Source organism: Atractosteus spatula, unplaced genomic scaffold, assembly GCF_055471065.1.
Source record: "Atractosteus spatula isolate fAtrSpa1 unplaced genomic scaffold, fAtrSpa1.hap1 Scaffold_106, whole genome shotgun sequence".
Lineage (NCBI taxonomy): Eukaryota > Metazoa > Chordata > Actinopteri > Semionotiformes > Lepisosteidae > Atractosteus > Atractosteus spatula.
The window spans coordinates 119,639-137,775 of NW_028296660.1; the positions used below are offsets into that span (position 1 = coordinate 119,639).

Genomic DNA, 18,137 nt, shown 5'->3' on the forward strand with positions numbered 1-18,137 from the left:
ACACAGCCGTGAACACCACTGAGATCTGACTGTGGCTCCTTAAATCCTACACCTGTGTGCGTGTTAAACTGAATCATGAACTACTTACTATTACAGAGGAAAACATTGTGTGACTGTAACCCGTGACAGTGAGTCCAACATCATGAGGAGACTCCAGCTTATCATGTTTCCGGTAGACAGCAAACGCAAGTATGGATCTAGGAGGCCCTGACCCTGCGAGTCCACCAGCTAGAGTCAAGAAGAGGTTGTGGACAAAGTGCTTCCATTTTCTAACGGCTTGTTCCTGCTGAAGGTCGCAGTGCTAACAGGCTGAGCAGACCAGACCAGACTCCTCCTGGGGGGCTCCCAGGCGCTCAGTGAAGATATATAATCCCTCTCGTGTATCCTGGGGCTGTCTCCTCCCAGCAGGAGGCGCTGGTGAGGCTTGCTCCAAGTCTGAAGCCCTTGTGGGTTTTAGACTTCTTCTATAACAAGGATGACTTTGCTCGGTGCAATGCTGTATAACGTTTTTAGAAATGTTTAACAAAGAAACGTTGATGACATGTTCGCTTCAACTTTATCAGAGTTAGGAATTAGTTTGGAGGGCACCCTAAATATATGTGTAAATGTAAACTATGAACTGTTTATTTGTAAGAAGAAGTAACAGAATGTGTTACCTGTCATAGTGAGTCGAACGTCATCGAGAAACTGCAGGTGATCATGGTTCGCTCTGTAATAACACTCGTAGTAGTCTTCATCTGAGAGCTTTGTGTGGTGGAGGATGAGAGAGAAGTCTCCCTGTCTGATCTTCTCTCTGGACACCTCAGCTCTGCCCTTATAGTCAGGGCCAGGATACTGTTTCCCACTGATGACATCAAGCACTAATCTGTCTGGAGTCTGCCAACGGATTCTGAGCTGCTCCTCAGGGATTCCAGTAGCCCTGGTCCCATCACAGGGCAGAGTGACCGAGTCACCCAGACGCACCCATAGTGGGAGCACTGAGGAGACAGAGACACAATACAGCATTATACACACATACACACCCTCACAGACGCACACTGGAGAGAGACTGAGACACAGCAACACAACTAGACACCCCCTCACAGACACACACTGGAGAGAGAGACACAGCAACACAACTAGACACCCCCTCACAGACACACAGCAACACAACTAGACATCCCCTCACAGAAACTCACTGGAGAGAGAGACACAGTAACACATCTAGACACACCCTCACAGACGCACACTGGAGAGAGAGAGACACAGCAACACACCTAGACACCCCCTCACAGACACACACTGGAGAGAGAAACACAGCAACACACCTAGACACCCCCTCACAGACACACACTGGAGAGAGAGACACAGTGACACAACTAGACACCCTAGGAACAGGAGAAATGAGAGTGTAGGAGCTCTCCTCACCTTCGACAGTGACAGTGATGACACTGATGGTCCTCTTGGTTCTCCTGTCTCTCACAGTGTAGATGCCCTGATCAGCCTGCGTGAGGGTGTGGATGACCAGAGAGCCGTTCTGCACTGAGACATGCTCATGTTGGGTGTCTGAGCTTCTGGGATAAACCACAGTGTTGTTAAACAGCACCTCCACCTCATCGTCATCAAACACAGGGACTGAGAGATCTCCTCCAGACACTGCACTGCGGGTCTCTGTCCGAACTGAAAGAGACAGACGGAGTCACCATGAATTTCATCTCACTTCACAGAACACCTGGATCTGCTTGTGTGGATCAGCTGAGAGAAGAGGAGCCACATTCCACAGGACAAAGAGAGTACAGGCTGGATATAGAGGAGGCTCAGTGTACCAGAGGTGCTGGACAGTAAGTCACTCAGGGTGGAGGGGTGGGCAGGAGAGTAGAGAGGGACAGGTGTGTGACTGTCCGGCTGGAGGTTGAAGAGAAAGGACAGTGACCCCTGTTTACAGACGAGGGGAAATGAGTCTGCCAGCTGGAGCTCCCAGGTGCTTCCAGGGGTGGGACACTACAATATCCAGTCTAGCATTTTAATGGGCGACGGGATTAGACACATGCTAAAATACTTGAAATGATTATTACAGGACCCGTTTTCTTACTGACTCAACTGATTTCATGTAAATTCTGTTTCTGCTCTTTCATGTCCCTCATTTCTTTTTAAACTTGAATTAATCACAGTTTTGTATCCTGAAACCAAAGTGTTCTCAGAGAAAATATCGTACATTTAGTTCCACGTCACCCTGGCAGCTTGTGTGGGTCTCATGAGTAAGGAGCTCTGAGGTCCACAGGCAGGTGTTCTCATACCCTGATGTTACAATTTCACACAGCCGTGAACACCACTGAGATCTGACTGTGGCTCCTTAAATCCTACACCTGTGTGCGTGTTAAACTGAATCATGAGCTACTTACTATTACAGAGGAAAACATTGTGTGACTGTAACCCGTGACAGTGAGTCCAACATCATGAGGAGACTCCAGCTTATCATGTTTCCGGTAGACAGCAAACGCAAGTATGGATCTAGGAGGCCCTGACCCTGCGAGTCCACCAGCTAGAGTCAAGAAGAGGTTGTGGACAAAGTGCTTCCATTTTCTAACGGCTTGTTCCTGCTGAAGGTCGCAGTGCTAACAGGCTGAGCAGACCAGACCAGACTCCTCCTGGGGGGCTCCCAGGCGCTCAGTGAAGATATATAATCCCTCTCGTGTATTCTGGGGCTGTCTCCTCCTCCTCTTAGTTTGGAGGGCACCCTAAATATATGTATAAATGTAAACTATGAACTGTGTATTTGTAAGAAGAAGTAACAGAATGCATTACCTGTCACAGTGAGTCGAACTTCATGGAGAAACTTCAGTTGATCATGGTTCCCTCTGTAATAACACTCGTAGTAGTCTTCAACTGAGAGCTTTGTGTGGTGGAGGGTGAGAGAGAAGTTCCCCTGTCTGATCTTCTCTCTGGACACCTCAGTCCTGTTCTTATAGTCAGGGCCAGGATACTGTTTCCCACTGGAGACATCAAGCACTGATCTGTCTGGAGTCTGCCAACGGATTCTGAGCTGCTCCTCAGGGATTCCAGTAGCCCTGGTCCCATCACAGGGCAGAGTGACCGAGTCGCCCAGAGGCACCGATAGTGGGAGAGCTGAGGAGACAGAGACACAATACAGCATTATACACACATACACACCCTCACAGACGCACACTGGAGAGAGACTGAGACACAGCAACACAACTAGACACCCCCTCACAGACACACAGCAACACAACTAGACACCCCCTCACAGACACACACTGGAGAGAGAGAGACACAGCAACACAACTAGACACCCCCTGAAAGACACCCACTGGAGAGAGAGACACAGCAACACAACTAGACACCCCCTCACAGACCCCCACTGGAGAGAGAGACACAGCAACACACCTAGACACCCCCTCACAGACACACACTGGAGAGAGAGAGAGACACAGCAACACACCTAGACACCCCCTCACAGACACACACTGGAGAGAGAGAGACACAACAACACAACTAGACACCCTCTCACAGACACACACTGGAGAGAGAGACACAGCAACACACCTAGACACCCCCTGACAGACACACACTGGAGAGAGAGACACAGCAACACACCTAGACACCCCCTCACAGACACACACTGGAGAGAGAGACACAGCAACACACCTAGACACCCCCTGACAGACACCCACTGGAGAGAGAGACACAGCAACACACCTAGACACCCCCTGACAGACACCCACTGGAGAGAGAGACACAGCAACACACCTAGACACCCCCTGACAGACACACACTGGAGAGAGAGACACAGCAACACACCTAGACACCCCCTCACAGACACACACTGGAGAGAGAGAGACACAGCAACACACCTAGACACCCCCTCACAGACACACACTGGAGAGAGAGAGACACAGCGACACAACTAGACACCCCCTCACAGACACACACTGGAGAGAGACACAGCAACACACCTAGACACCCCCTCACAGACACACACTGGAGAGAGAGAGACACAGCAACACAACTAGACACCCCCTCACAGACACACACTGGAGAGAGAGAGACACAGCAACACAACTAGACACCCCCTCACAGACACACACTGGAGAGAGAGAGACACAGCAACACAACTAGACATCCCCTGACAGACACACACTGGAGAGAGAGAGACACAGCAACACACCTAGACACCCCCTCACAGACACACACTGGAGAGAGACACAGCAACACAACTAGACACCCCCTCACAGACACACAGCAACACACCTAGACACCCCCTCACAGACACACACTGGAGAGAGAGAGACACAGCAACACACCTAGACACCCCCTCACAGACACACAGCAACACACCTAGACACCCCCTGACAGACACACACTGGAGAGAGAGACACAACAACACAACTAGACACCCCCTCACAGACACACACTGGAGAGAGAGAGACACAGCAACACACCTAGACACCCCCTCACAGACACACACTGGAGAGAGAGAGACACAGCAACACAACTAGACACCCCCTCACAGACACACACTGGAGAGAGAGAGACACAGCAACACAACTAGACACCCCCTCACAGACACACACTGGAGAGAGAGAGACACAGCAACACACCTAGACACCCCCTCACAGACACACACTGGAGAGAGAGACACAGTGACACAACTAGACACCCCCTCACAGACACACACTGGAGAGAGAGAGAGAGAGACACAGCAACACATCTAGACACCCCCTCACAGACACACACTGGAGAGAGACACACAGCAACACAACTAGACACCCCCTGACAGACACAAAGAAACAGACATATTCACAAACACATCTCTGCCCAACACATCATCAGCAGTGCCTAACCATCCATCCAGGAAATCTACAACACCAGGAGTCTGACAAAAGCCACCAGAATTATGTCTGACCCCACGCACCCCTGTCATAACTTGTTTGTCCCCCTACCATCTGGCAGAAGGTTCCGGACACTCCAGTCGCACACAACTAGACTCCAAAACAGCTTCTTCCCCGGAGCCGTCAAGCTGGTGACGCCCCCACTCCCTCCCATCATGCTATGATCTCTCCTCACTGCTTCCTGTCCCCACAACGACTGTACTCCAACACTACTACACACACGACACCTGAATGCAAGCCGAAACTGTACTTAAAGCTGGACTACTTGTACTCTTTATTGATCACTGTACTCTTTTTGCACTGTTCGCTGAATTACTTTTGCACTGTTTTTGTCCTGTTTGTGTACTTTTCTGTGCTGGCGTGTTTGCACAGTTTCTTCAGCGCTGCAGTGCGATCAAGAGTGACGGTTACCTAGGACGATGACCTCAACTTCACCAAGAAGCTTCATCAGGCCTCCCGTCCCTCTGTAATAACACTCGTACAGCCCGCTGTCGGAGAAGGAGGCCTGGAGGAGGCTCAGGGAGAAGTCCCCCTGTCTGATCTTCTCCCGGGACACCTGGACTCTGGGCTCGAACCCGGGGCCGGGAAAGGCTCGTCCGCTGTGGAAATCCAGCACAGGCCTCGTGGGGGTTTTCCACTGGACGTGTAACTGGTCCTCGGGGATCCCAGCGGCTGGTGTCCCATCACAGGGCAGAGTGACCGAGTCCCCGACTGTCAGGAACACTGGGACTGGAGCTGCTGAGGCTGAGAGAGACAGCAGCACAGTTACACAACTGCACACACCCTCAGACACACAGCTACACAACTACACAACTGCACACACCCTCAGACACACAGCTACACAACTATATACTGTACACACCCTCCGACACACCTACACACCTACACAACTGCACACACCCTCCGACACATAGCTACACAACTACATATTGTACACCCTCAGACACACAACTGCACACACCCTCCGACACACAGCAACACAACCGAACACACCCTCTGAGACACACAGAGGAGAGAGAGAGAGACACATACAACAACAACAACTAGACACGTTTTATATATAAAAAAACAGAATAAGAAATATCACTAAGCTACATACAGTCGGATGAAGTTTAACCCATTTGCATTGCTGAGCTGCACTGAACATCACTGCCCGGGTGGTGAGAGTGCGTCTCAGCTTTGTGCGTGGTCTCTGCATCACGCTTGTCGTATCCTCGGTCCTGTGCAGTGTATAGAGGATTTCTACTCTCACACTTACCCCACCGAAGAGCTGACAACAGCAGAGCTGTGCCTCTAAGCAGGGAGCAACCAGTCACTGGAGCAGGAAGAGAAAGACAACACAAGAGCATGACTTTACACTGTCGTCTGACAAGCTTTCTGGAGCTTCGCTGATCAGACAGTCCGGCTTAAACTTGTACATCAGATACCTACAGTAGCAGCGAATCCAGCAAAAAAAAAAAAAAAAGCCCTGTCCCTGGCCTTCTTTGCGTCTCAAAAACATGCGGAAAGGTTTCGGAATTTTTAGGTTTGCTCGAACTGTCCCCTTGTGAGGAAACCTGGTACCATTCGCGATTCTGGGGTGTCTGCGGTTCAGTCAAACGCTGATTGACACGACACGACGACAAAGGCAAAAGGCAGCCGTCCGAAGACAGTAGTAAAGTAACACCTGATAAACAAAAGTCAGGTTTGGCCGTTGACGAGCTGGGACAAGTCTCAGTCCAATCAAATGCATTTCGACCGTGGAAGAAGATTATAGTCCTAATCTCACTTTTGTCAGGTTTGGAGTTGACTGGCTACATTACACTGGACTTTCTACAGGGGCATTCAGTGTATTTAAATATATTGGATATCCATTCATCCAATTTCTAACAGCGTTATCCAGTACACCAAGACAGGGTTCACCCTGGACAGGACACCAGTCCATCACAGGACACACACACACTCACACACCCCGGACAGGACACCAGTCCATCACAGGACACACACACACACTCACACACCCTGGACAGGACACCAGTCTATCACAGGACACACACACACTCACACACACACCCTGGACAGGACACCAGTCCATCACAGGACACACACACACTCACATACACACACCCTGGACACCAGTCCATCACAGGACACACACAGACACACTCACACACCCTGGACAGGACACCAGTCCATCACAGGACACATGATAAACTACAGCGACCCTCCTTAAACCACCGTGGGAGGGTCACTCGTGGGAGTCCTGACACCCGTGGTCCCCTTTGCAACGCGATCCAGCTGTAGGACAGGGATCTGGTAAAAAAAAAAAACTCTGACACCCCAGTCTATAGAGCGCCTGCGCACAGCTCCGTGAGGCTGACACCCCTAGAAACAGCTCAGACGCTCTGGAGACCCCCCAACTCCTGAACTTCAACTCCCAGTGCGGGCGAGGATCCGAGCCAGATAACACGCGGTTCTTAGAAGATTTAACACTCACAGGTAGATGTCAGATGCCGAAACTAATTTAAAAAATATAGACTACAGTACCTCTACGTGCCCAGGGCAAAGAGCAATTGTTCTACTGATCTGGCGCTGTTTGAGCTTGAATTATCGTATATATTATATGCATCTTCCTAATGATTTCACTTTGCTTTTTTGTCTCCTCCTCGCCCCCCCACAAAATGACAGAACAATTAACTTTCGTTGTGAAAGTGAAAGTAGTTTCGTACTTTCGCATTCAAATCCACCAACAGATTCTGAAATTGTTCCAACAATTTCATTGCTGCGAATTAAACATTAACTGTTTTTAAAAAATACGATGGTTTGGATGGGGCCACTTATAAGTGAATCTTAGGCAACATACAAGCCTGTTACCCGGAGAGTTTTGCTAAACAATTTCAGAATCTCCGAAAACCTAAAGACGACGAAGAGTACAAACGAAACTTTAACTTAAACGATCTGCCCCTTCGATAACACACAACACCAAAAAAAAAAAAAAAAAACTTACGACCTTCACCAGAATACCAGAATATACAAATCCGTAAACGACACCGAGAAATATGGAAGCCCGTTTCCGCCAGGGAGTAAAAAAAAAACGCGCTATGGTATCTCAGAATTGCGACTTAGTAAGTCAGAATTCCGACTTAGTATCTCAGAATTGCGACTTACAGTAGTATCTCAGAATTGCGACTTAGTAAGTCAGAATTGCGACTTAGTATCTCAGAATTGCGACTTAGTAAGTCAGAATTCCGACTTAGTATCTCAGGATTGCAACTTAGCAACTCAGAATTCCGACTTAGTAAGTCAGAATTCCGACTTAGTATCTCAGAATTGCGACTTACAGTAGTATCTCAGAATTGCGACTTAGTAAGTCAGAATTGCGACTTAGTATCTCAGAATTCCGACTTAGTATCTCAGAATTGCGACTTAGCAACTCAGAATTCCGACTTAGTATCTCAGAATTGCGACTTAGTAAGTCAGAATTCCGACTTAGTATCTCAGAATTGCGACTTACAGTAGTATCTCAGAATTGCGACTTAGTAAGTCAGAATTGCGACTTAGTATCTCAGAATTCCGACTTAGTATCTCAGAATTGCGACTTAGCAACTCAGAATTCCGACTTAGTATCTCAGAATTGCGACTTAGTATCTCAGAATTGCGACTTAGTAAGTCAGAATTCCGACTTAGTATCTCAGGATTGCAACTTAGCAACTCAGAATTCCGACTTAGTATCTCAGAATTGCGACTTAGTATCTCAGAATTGCGACTTAGCAACTCAGAATTCCGACTTAGTATCTCAGAATTGCGACTTAGTAAGTCAGAATTCCGACTTAGTATCTCAGAATTGCGACTTAGTAAGTCAGAATTGCGACTTAGTATCTCAGAATTGTAACTTAGCAACTCAGAATTCCGACTTAGTAAGTCAGAATTGCGACTTAGTATCTCAGAATTCCGACTTAGTAAGTCAGAATTGCGACTTAGTATCTCAGAATTCCGACTTAGTAAGTCAGAATTGCGACTTAGTATCTCAGAATTCCGACTTAGTATCTCAGAATTGCGACTTAGTAAGTCAGAATTCCGACTTAGTATCTCAGAATTGCGACTTAGCAACTCAGAATTCCGACTTAGTATCTCAGAATTGCGACTTAGTATCTCAGAATTCCGACTTAGTAAGTCAGAATTGCGACTTAGTATCTCAGAATTGCGACTTAGTATCTCAGAATTCCGACTTAGTATCTCAGAATTGCGACTTAGCAACTCAGAATTCCGACTTAGTAAGTCAGAATTGCGACTTAGTAAGTCAGAATTGCGACTTAGTATCTCAGAATTGCGACTTAGTATCTCAGAATTCCGACTTAGCAACTCAGAATTCCGACTTAGTATCTCAGAATTGCGACTTAGTAAGTCAGAATTCCGACTTAGCAACTCAGAATTCCGACTTAGTATCTCAGAATTGCGACTTAGTAAGTCAGAATTGCGACTTAGTAAGTCAGAATTGCGACTTAGTATCTCAGAATTCCGACTTAGTATCTCAGAATTGCGACTTAGTAAGTCAGAATTGCGACTTAGTATCTCAGAATTCCGACTTAGTAAGTCAGAATTGCGACTTAGTATCTCAGAATTGCGACTTAGCATCTCAGAATTCCGACTTAGTATCTCAGAATTGCGACTTATTAAGTCAGAATTGCGACTTAGTATCTCAGAATTGCGACTTAGTAAGTCAGAATTGCGACTTAGTATCTCAGAATTGCGACTTAGCATCTCAGAATTCCGACTTAGTATCTCAGAATTGCGACTTATTAAGTCAGAATTCCGACTTAGTATCTCAGAATTGCGACTTACAGTAGTATCTCAGAATTTCGACTTAGTAAGTCAGAATTCCGACTTAGTATCTCAGAATTGCGACTTAGCAACTCAGAATTCCGACTTAGTATCTCAGAATTGCGACTTAGTAAGTCAGAATTCCGACTTAGTATCTCAGGATTGCAACTTAGCAACTCAGAATTCCGACTTAGTATCTCAGAATTGCGACTTAGTAAGTCAGAATTGCGACTTAGTATCTCAGAATTCCGACTTAGCAACTCAGAATTCCGACTTAGTATCTCAGAATTCCGACTTAGTAAGTCAGAATTGCGACTTAGTATCTCAGAATTCCGACTTAGTATCTCAGAATTCCGACTTAGTAAGTCAGAATTGCGACTTAGTAAGTCAGAATTGCGACTTAGTATCTCAGAATTGCGACTTAGTATCTCAGAATTCCGACTTAGTATCTCAGAATTCCGACTTAGTAACTCAGAATTCCGACTTAGTAACTCAGAATTCCGACTTAGTAACTCAGAATTGCGACTTAGTATCTCAGAATTCCGACTTAGTATCTCAGAATTGCGACTTAGTATCTCAGAATTCCGACTTAGCAACTCAGAATTCCGACTTAGTATCTCAGAATTCCGACTTAGTAAGTCAGAATTGCGACTTAGTATCTCAGAATTCCGACTTAGTATCTCAGAATTGCGACTTAGTAAGTCAGAATTGCGACTTAGTATCTCAGAATTCCGACTTAGTAAGTCAGAATTGCGACTTAGTATCTCAGAATTCCGACTTAGTATCTCAGAATTGCGACTTAGCAACTCAGAATTCCGACTTAGTATCTCAGAATTGCGACTTAGTAAGTCAGAATTGCGAATTAGTATCTCAGAATTCCGACTTAGTAAGTCAGAATTGCGACTTAGTATCTCAGAATTGCGACTTAGCAACTCAGAATTCCGACTTAGTATCTCAGAATTCCGACTTAGTATCTCAGAATTGCGACTTAGTAAGTCAGAATTGCGACTTAGTATCTCAGAATTGCGACTTAGCAACTCAGAATTCCGACTTAGTATCTCAGAATTGCGACTTAGTATCTCAGAATTGCGACTTAGTAAGTCAGAATTCCGACTTAGTATCTCAGAATTGCGACTTAGCAACTCAGAATTGCGACTTAGTATCTCAGAATTGCGACTTAGTATCTCAGAATTCCGACTTAGTATCTCAGAATTGCAACTTAGCAACTCAGAATTCCGACTTAGTATCTCAGAATTGCGACTTAGTATCTCAGAATTCCGACTTAGTATCTCAGAATTGCGACTTAGCAACTCAGAATTCCGACTTAGTATCTCAGAATTGCGACTTAGTATCTCAGAATTCCGACTTAGTATCTCAGAATTGCGACTTAGTATCTCAGAATTCCGACTTAGCAACTCAGAATTCCGACTTAGTATCTCAGAATTCCGACTTAGTAAGTCAGAATTGCGACTTAGTATCTCAGAATTCCGACTTAGTATCTCAGAATTCCGACTTAGTATCTCAGAATTGCGACTTAGTAAGTCAGAATTCCGACTTAGTATCTCAGAATTGCGACTTAGTATCTCAGAATTGCGACTTAGCAACTCAGAATTCCGACTTAGTATCTCAGAATTGCGACTTAGTAAGTCAGAATTCCGACTTAGCAACTCAGAATTGCGACTTAGTATCTCAGAATTGCGACTTAGTATCTCAGAATTGCGACTTAGTAAGTCAGAATTCCGACTTAGTATCTCAGAATTGCGACTTAGTAAGTCAGAATTCCGACTTAGTATCTCAGAATTGCGACTTAGTAAGTCAGAATTCCGACTTAGTATCTCAGAATTGCGACTTAGCAACTCAGAATTGCGACTTAGTATCTCAGAATTGCGACTTAGTATCTCAGAATTCCGACTTAGTATCTCAGAATTGCGACTTAGCAACTCAGAATTCCGACTTAGTATCTCAGAATTGCGACTTAGTATCTCAGAATTCCGACTTAGTATCTCAGAATTGCGACTTAGCAACTCAGAATTCCGACTTAGTATCTCAGAATTGCGACTTAGTAAGTCAGAATTGCGACTTAGTATCTCAGAATTGCGACTTAGTATCTCAGAATTCCGACTTAGTATCTCAGAATTGCGACTTAGTATCTCAGAATTGCGACTTAGTATCTCAGAATTGCAACTTAGCAACTCAGAATTCCGACTTAGTATCTCAGAATTGCGACTTAGTAACTCAGAATTAGGACTTTATATCTCACATTTGTGACTTCGAAATAGCCATATATTTCATTGTCTGTCCTTGTGTTATTGTAACGGATTCGGGTTCTAGGGCTTGTGCCCTCGCCGCTCCCGCCCTAGTTCGTGCCTCGCTGCACCGGCTCACTTTCTTCAGCCCCGGCGGCCAGCATCACTGTTCTGCGCAGGGGAGGGCGGTGCCGTCACCACACTGCAACCAGATCGCACAACCTGTATGTCGGCCGGTCCGTTACACTATTTTCATGAATCGTACAGGATCATAGGATCTATAAGCCTGAAGACTTGTCCTGTACAGTGCCCTGATAAAAATCAAATTAATTACACTATTTTTTTTTTCTGAGGCTTCCACAGTACCCGGATGGAATAGTGCACGGTGGGCTTTTTAAAAATAGTTTTTATTTACGTAGACAGAACATGAAATAAGATACAGAAATAGGCACTTCACATCCAGAAGAATTCACAAGTATAAAAGATGAAACATACTTTTTACGTATTTCCATTGTATGTCCTTTTTTACTTAAAAAAAAGAAGGTCTTCTTTAGCTCAGCTGGCAAGACCCGGGTTCGAGCCAGTGCAGCGAGGCACGAAGTAGGGCGGGAGTGGCGAGGGCACAAGCCCTAGAACCCGAATCCGTTACAATAACACAAGGACAGACAATGAAATGTGGGCTATTTCGAAGTCACAAATGTGAGATACTAAGTCGCAATTCTGAGATACCATAGCGCGTTTTTTTTTAACTCCCTGGCGGAAACGGGCTTCCATAGAGAAGTCTTTCTATTAAACGACCAAACCAAAATCACATCTGAAGACTTAAAAACAAAACGTCGCTCACCTGCGGCACGTCCCGGTTCAATCATGTCCCGCGGGGACACGGGTTCTCCGCAGTTAGGGGTAACCTTACTCTTAGAGGGAAAAGATTTTTTTTTTAGTAAGAAAAATCCAACTTCAGTAAATCGATCTTCGATCCGGCAGATGAGCTGCACAATGACAGCACTGTCGTTTTAATACCTGACAGAACACGAGCCCAGGGAAGCTGAAATGCAAACATCCTGCCTCATTTGGGTGTGGGGGACGACTTGTTTTCCTATATAGCCTGCAGGGTCTGTGATAACTGATCTAGATTTCCCTTGTGTGTTGTATCAGGAAAGAGAATCAGACGCGGAAATACAACTGAAAATACCCCCCCCCCCCTCCATTCTGCACAGATTCTAGCCTTGAAATCCCACGATCTCGGTATATTTTCACGCTAAAAACCGATGAAGACCACCGTTAGCACCAGACAGACCCCCCCCCCCCCCCACAGAAGAAACAACCTATAGTCTATCGTGAGGGAATGCACGATCACGTTTTCTCAAGGGGCACCCCAAAACATTATCCCCAGAGCGGAATGGGGGGCGGTGCGGTTCATTGTTGAGCCCACGAGTAACTAAGAGAGAAACCAACAGGTGTCCCGTCGACCCACAGCAGAGAGCTGGCCCTGGACTGCCGGTGTTCTCTTGCTTGAGTGAGAATCGCCTTTCTGTTGAGGATGATGATGATCTAGCGCGCCTGACGACGACAGAACTCGTCGTGGTGTTTTCAGTGGAGACCTGTGCGCCGTCGTACGAGCCGCAGACTCTAAAATCTGGCCCGCCTCCACCTGTCCGGACCACATTTCACAGGTGCGCTCGCGTGTGGGATTCCAGTGGGGCTCGCTGTCGGACCGGAAGGCGTTATGGGGGTGATCGGGTCGGCCCAGTCCGTCACTGGGGTACAGCCCCCCCTCTGTCGCGGACATTTTTACAGCTCGCCGTCTGACCGGAAGGTGTTATGGGGGTGATCGGGTCGGCCCAGTCCGTCCCTGGGGTACAGCACCCTTTTTTGCAGACATTTTTACAGCTCGCTGTCTCAGGAGGGCCGGGACTATCGATAGGGATACCAGTCACCCTGGTGTCTCTCTCTTCTCCCCCCCCCCCCCCCCCCGTCCCGCTGGGGAGCGTCACAGGAGCAGACAGACCCGAACCCCCAGATTCAGAGACAGCGGATGACTGACCTCCACCCCTGCCCCTGACTACACTCACCTACACTGTTACACCTGCAGTACTACTCACACCGCTGGTTTTTCTCTCCTCACACTGCTCTGCACTGGCTTGTTTGTTGTTGCTGCTGTTGTGTGTTTGTGTTTTTGGTGATTCCTTTAATGTCTTTGCATCTGAGCACGCGTGCAAGAAAGCACCTCGTTGCGCTTGTGAGAAAGACAGAGGAGCTGAACTGAACCATCGTTGTGCAGCGATTTAAAATGAATGTAGATGATAACTGTGCCTTTCGTGAATGTACAGTAGCTCTGAAACCACACGGCTATGTTATGTCCTGTTGTAAATCTTCCTGGACCGAATTGCAAACTTATTGTGATACAAATACTTTTTGTTTTACTTCTTATGTTATATTTTTATATTGTTATATTAAAAAAAACTTATAGAAACTTCAATCCCATTGGAAACAATACAAAACTGGCCCCTGTATTTGACTTCATCATTATACTGGCACGCTGTTACAGTATATACACAAGAGTCCGCTGTTTGAACATTTTAAAACAGATGTAAAGGCGTGTTTACAGACGATTTCGAGAGGTACAGTGAGGACATGAAAGCTTATCTTTATTTAACAATAAACTTCATTTTATATAGCGCCTTGAAAGGTGGCATCTCAAAGCGCTTTACTCTGTTTAAACATGCACCCCCTGACGATGTGATCGATATGCTTGTTATATGTGTACTCGTGTTCGTATTGAATTTCCTTTTGTGGTTCAGATAAAAACAAAAACAAAGCCAAAACCAAAAAAAACAAAAAACTTCTGAATCAAAAACTCTTGTAAGGAGCCCTTACGCCGAGGCGGTGTGAAAACCAGCGGTTTTATTTCAATTTTATTTAATTTCATTATCAATGAGGCAAATTAGGTTAGTTAACTTCACGGTATTTTGTTTTCCAGTTATTGTTTTGGATTTCAGCCCAACCAGACTTTGGCTCCGTGTCTTGCGATTGTTCTAGTCCTATGGGTACGGACAAAAAAACAACCCTGCCCTCTTCCTGTAATCAAACCCCGGTCGATGAGTTTAGATTTACAAGATAAAATGTGAAAGGTTTTCCCTGTGCGCCCTGAAACTCGAACAAGACGTCCGTGGGCAAGTGTCGAGAAACAGCTCCTGTGTCAAACAGAGCGTTTGGGAGGAGGACACCCGACGTCTGTATTTAAATAGAGAAAATGACAGTTAAACGACCACAGGGGACACATGTCCTCATTCAGCCGCGCAGACACGTCTTCCTCGTCGGGAAAAGGAAGATGTCGCACTACCCGTGCTTCTTTGACAAGAAACGAGCCACGTTTAGCTCCCAGTCCGAAAGACCACACTCCTTTCCGACTGGTGTGGACTCCTGAGACCAGTACCCACTTGTATGTCATATCTGTAATATATCCCGCAGAGTACAAACAGCGTATGAGCGCGTCAGATGTCCTGAGGTGCGGTTTCAGACGCACTGCCCCCAGGAAGTCCAGAGTTGATCTTTCAGGTGTCGTGCAGATAAACTGCAGTTTCTACCGAGTCTTCAGGAGCTTTACAGTATGTGCATCTCCTGAACATCTCCTGCTGCCGGATCTACCGCTGTGATCATGAAGCACCTCCGGTCAGGACAGCGACTCGCCCATCTCTTCCTGTTTGAGTGAAGGGCGTGTGCGAACACAAGCTCCCGGTGGGGGGTTATTTTATCAATCTATCTTGTATGGCGTCTTTCGATTCTAGAGACACTTTACACGCATCAACCCATCGCAGGTCCAGAGCCCAGCTCCTCTGTGGTCAGTCAGTGTCGGTCAGAACACTGTCCCGCAGGTCCAGAGCCCAGCTCCTCTGTGGTCAGTCAGTGTCGGTCAGTACCGTGTCCCTGCAGGTCCAGAGCCGAGCTCCTCTGTGGTCAGTCAGTATCGGTCAGTACTGTGTCCTGCAGGTCTAGAGCCCAGCTCCTCTGTGGTCATTCAGTGTCGGTCAGTACTGTGTCCTGCAGGTCCAGAGCCGAGCTCCTCTGTGGTCAGTCAGTATGGGTCAGTACCGTGTCCCTGCAGGTCCAGAGCCCAGCTCCTCTGTGGTCAGTCAGTGTCGGTCAGTACTGTGTCCTGCAGGTCCAGAGCTGAGCTCCTCTGTGGTCAGTCAGTGTCGGTCAGTACTGTGTTCCGCAGGTCCAGAGCTGAGTAGTGTCTAAGAAATCGAAACTGAAACTGTGGATATGAAGAATAAACAAGTCGTTTACTTTCGTTTCCCCTCCTGTCAAAACCACCACATTCTAGAAACCGGGCTCGGTCACAGAATAGTTTCTGTTCTGAGAATAGTTTTCTCTGCGTTTGATCAGGCGGCCAGCGATGTGCTCAAAGTGTGCTCAGCACTCCAAGCGATCACGTGGAGTTTTATCGGAAACATGCTGAGACTCACGGAGAACCGCACTGAGCTGGCATGGTGACCACATACGACAACCCGTTACACAAGCGTGCTCACACACAACACAGCACAAGGTAGGTATGCCTGCAGTCTGTAAACGCAGAGAGAGAGAGAGACTGCGATAGGTGAACAGATGGACCAGTCTGGGCTGTTGTTTTTTTTCGGGGGGGTGCAGGTAATATAAGCCCAGAGTCAATCATAGTCCAGTCATTCCTGGACGCAACATCTCTCACAGAATGACTGGCACAGATGCTCATCGTGGCTGGTGCAGAGAGAAGCTCCGAACAGCTGATCTTTTCACAGAGGATGAAACACCCAGGTTTCAGACGTTTGTGAGGAGGTATGGGATTGAGGTGGGATTCCCTCTGCAGTGCCGAGGATGTCGTCTGGACTATCTGATCAACGACAGGGGCTACGCTACATTCCGGGGACAGCAGGACCATGTGGACTTCTCACAGGGCAGCAGTGATGAAGCACTTGTCCCTTGCTTTGTCAAATCGCCTGATGGCGGTGGGGAGAAGGGACAGATTGCTGTCGAAAGCAATCCCAGTGCTTCTCCTGGATACAGAAGCGCCCGTCCTTTCGTAAACTCCCACACGTTCCAGCTGTACTCGCCGACGGAGGTGTTGAGCATCGGCTTCCTGGCCGCAGCCAGGCTGGAGAGCGTGGCCATCGACGTGGTCAAGCGCAAGGAGCTCAACACAGTCTACATGCAAACTGCCGACGCCGTCCTGGTGGAGAGGTACAGGGAGAAGATAGCGTTAGAGTCCCTGAGAGGGAGGTGTCAGGTCCCGAAGATCAAGAAGGAAGAAGCTGACGGCAGTAAGAGAGAGAAGAAAAAGGAAACTTCATACAAGACACAGCTGAAAGAAGAACAAGCAGGGGACAACTGTGTGGGCGGAATGGAGAGACTGGCAGTGAAAAACGAGTAGACCCCCCTGTCCGCTCCAGTCAGAAGGTGCAGAACTGCAGGTCAGTGCACAGCCGTCTAGTCACTAGAGCCTCAAGACAGGAAGCTCTGTAACGGAGCGTCTGATGTCCGTTTTAGTCGTTGTGCATAAAACTCCACTTTTTCTAGATAGTATCTACATGGCTCATTTCTGTATTCCATCTCCCTGAGCGAAACTTAAACCCTGAACTTCACTGAGGCACTGATGAGTGATGGACATCAGGGGAGGCAGCGGATTCCTTTCGTGTGAGAGTCTTGAAATGCTTTTAAAGGGCTCTCTTTTTTATTTCTGTGCAGTGAAATGAAACTATTTAGTGATTAATTCCTGTATTGGTGTTCTCTCCATCTCTCTCCTGTTTTCAGTCTCTCTCTCTGCCTCCCTCCCTCTACCTCTCTCCCACCACCCTGAACAGGCACTTCGGAGACCAGTGCCTCCGGTCCCGCTCACCTCCCTGCCTTGGAATCCTCTACAGCTCACCGCCGCCCCCTGCTGGTCGCCGCTGGCCTTTACAGCTCCTGCTGGATGGATCAGAGCTCCCGCAAAGCTACCGCTGTTTAAGCACAACACATCAGTCAAGAAGTGCAGATCTTGATGTGATCCGTTTCTCTCTGCTTTCCTGTGCCTTAATAAAGAAACTGCGATTTTACCCAGCCTGGTTCCATCAGTCTCTGTTCTGCTGCGCTCCTGTCTCTCTCCGACTCAGTATGTTCTAAGGCAGTGGTTCTCAAACTGTGGTACGCGTACCGGCAGTGGTACGTGGAGTGTCGCCAAGTGGTA

At 47.2% G+C, this 18,137-nt stretch overlaps 2 protein-coding genes across 3 annotated transcripts in view; one reads left to right on the forward strand and one right to left on the reverse strand.

Annotated features, from left to right (window-relative positions):
• The window catches only part of LOC148809891 (uncharacterized), an 18,431-nt gene extending 5,420 nt beyond the window's left edge, over positions 1 to 13,011 (reverse strand). For both annotated transcript variants that reach the window (XM_088909180.1, XM_088909181.1), the window contains exons 1-6: positions 12,780 to 13,011; positions 6,148 to 6,204; positions 5,301 to 5,633; positions 2,785 to 3,105; positions 1,408 to 1,659; positions 657 to 977 (exon numbers count right to left, since the gene is read on the reverse strand). In XM_088909180.1, coding sequence (XP_088765306.1) covers positions 657 to 977; positions 1,408 to 1,659; positions 2,785 to 3,105; positions 5,301 to 5,633; positions 6,148 to 6,204; positions 12,780 to 12,804 — 1,309 coding nt within the window. In that variant the 5' untranslated portion in view covers positions 12,805 to 13,011. The remainder of the gene's footprint in view (positions 1 to 656; positions 978 to 1,407; positions 1,660 to 2,784; positions 3,106 to 5,300; positions 5,634 to 6,147; positions 6,205 to 12,779) is intronic.
• A 3,355-nt stretch (positions 13,012 to 16,366) lies between these two features.
• On the forward strand, positions 16,367 to 18,006 carry LOC148809892 (uncharacterized). Its single transcript, XM_088909196.1, has 2 exons — positions 16,367 to 17,382; positions 17,723 to 18,006. The coding sequence occupies exon 1, from the start codon at positions 16,647 to 16,649 to the stop codon at positions 17,340 to 17,342; it is 696 nt and encodes a 231-aa protein (XP_088765322.1). The 5' UTR covers positions 16,367 to 16,646; the 3' UTR covers positions 17,343 to 17,382; positions 17,723 to 18,006.
• The last annotated feature ends 131 nt before the right edge of the window (positions 18,007 to 18,137 follow it).

Bases quoted from the DNA above. Each gene is read 5' to 3' on its own strand.
- LOC148809892 (XM_088909196.1), top strand. From the start codon at position 16,647: ATGACTGGCACAGATGCTCATCGTGGCTGGTGCAGAGAGAAGCTCCGA.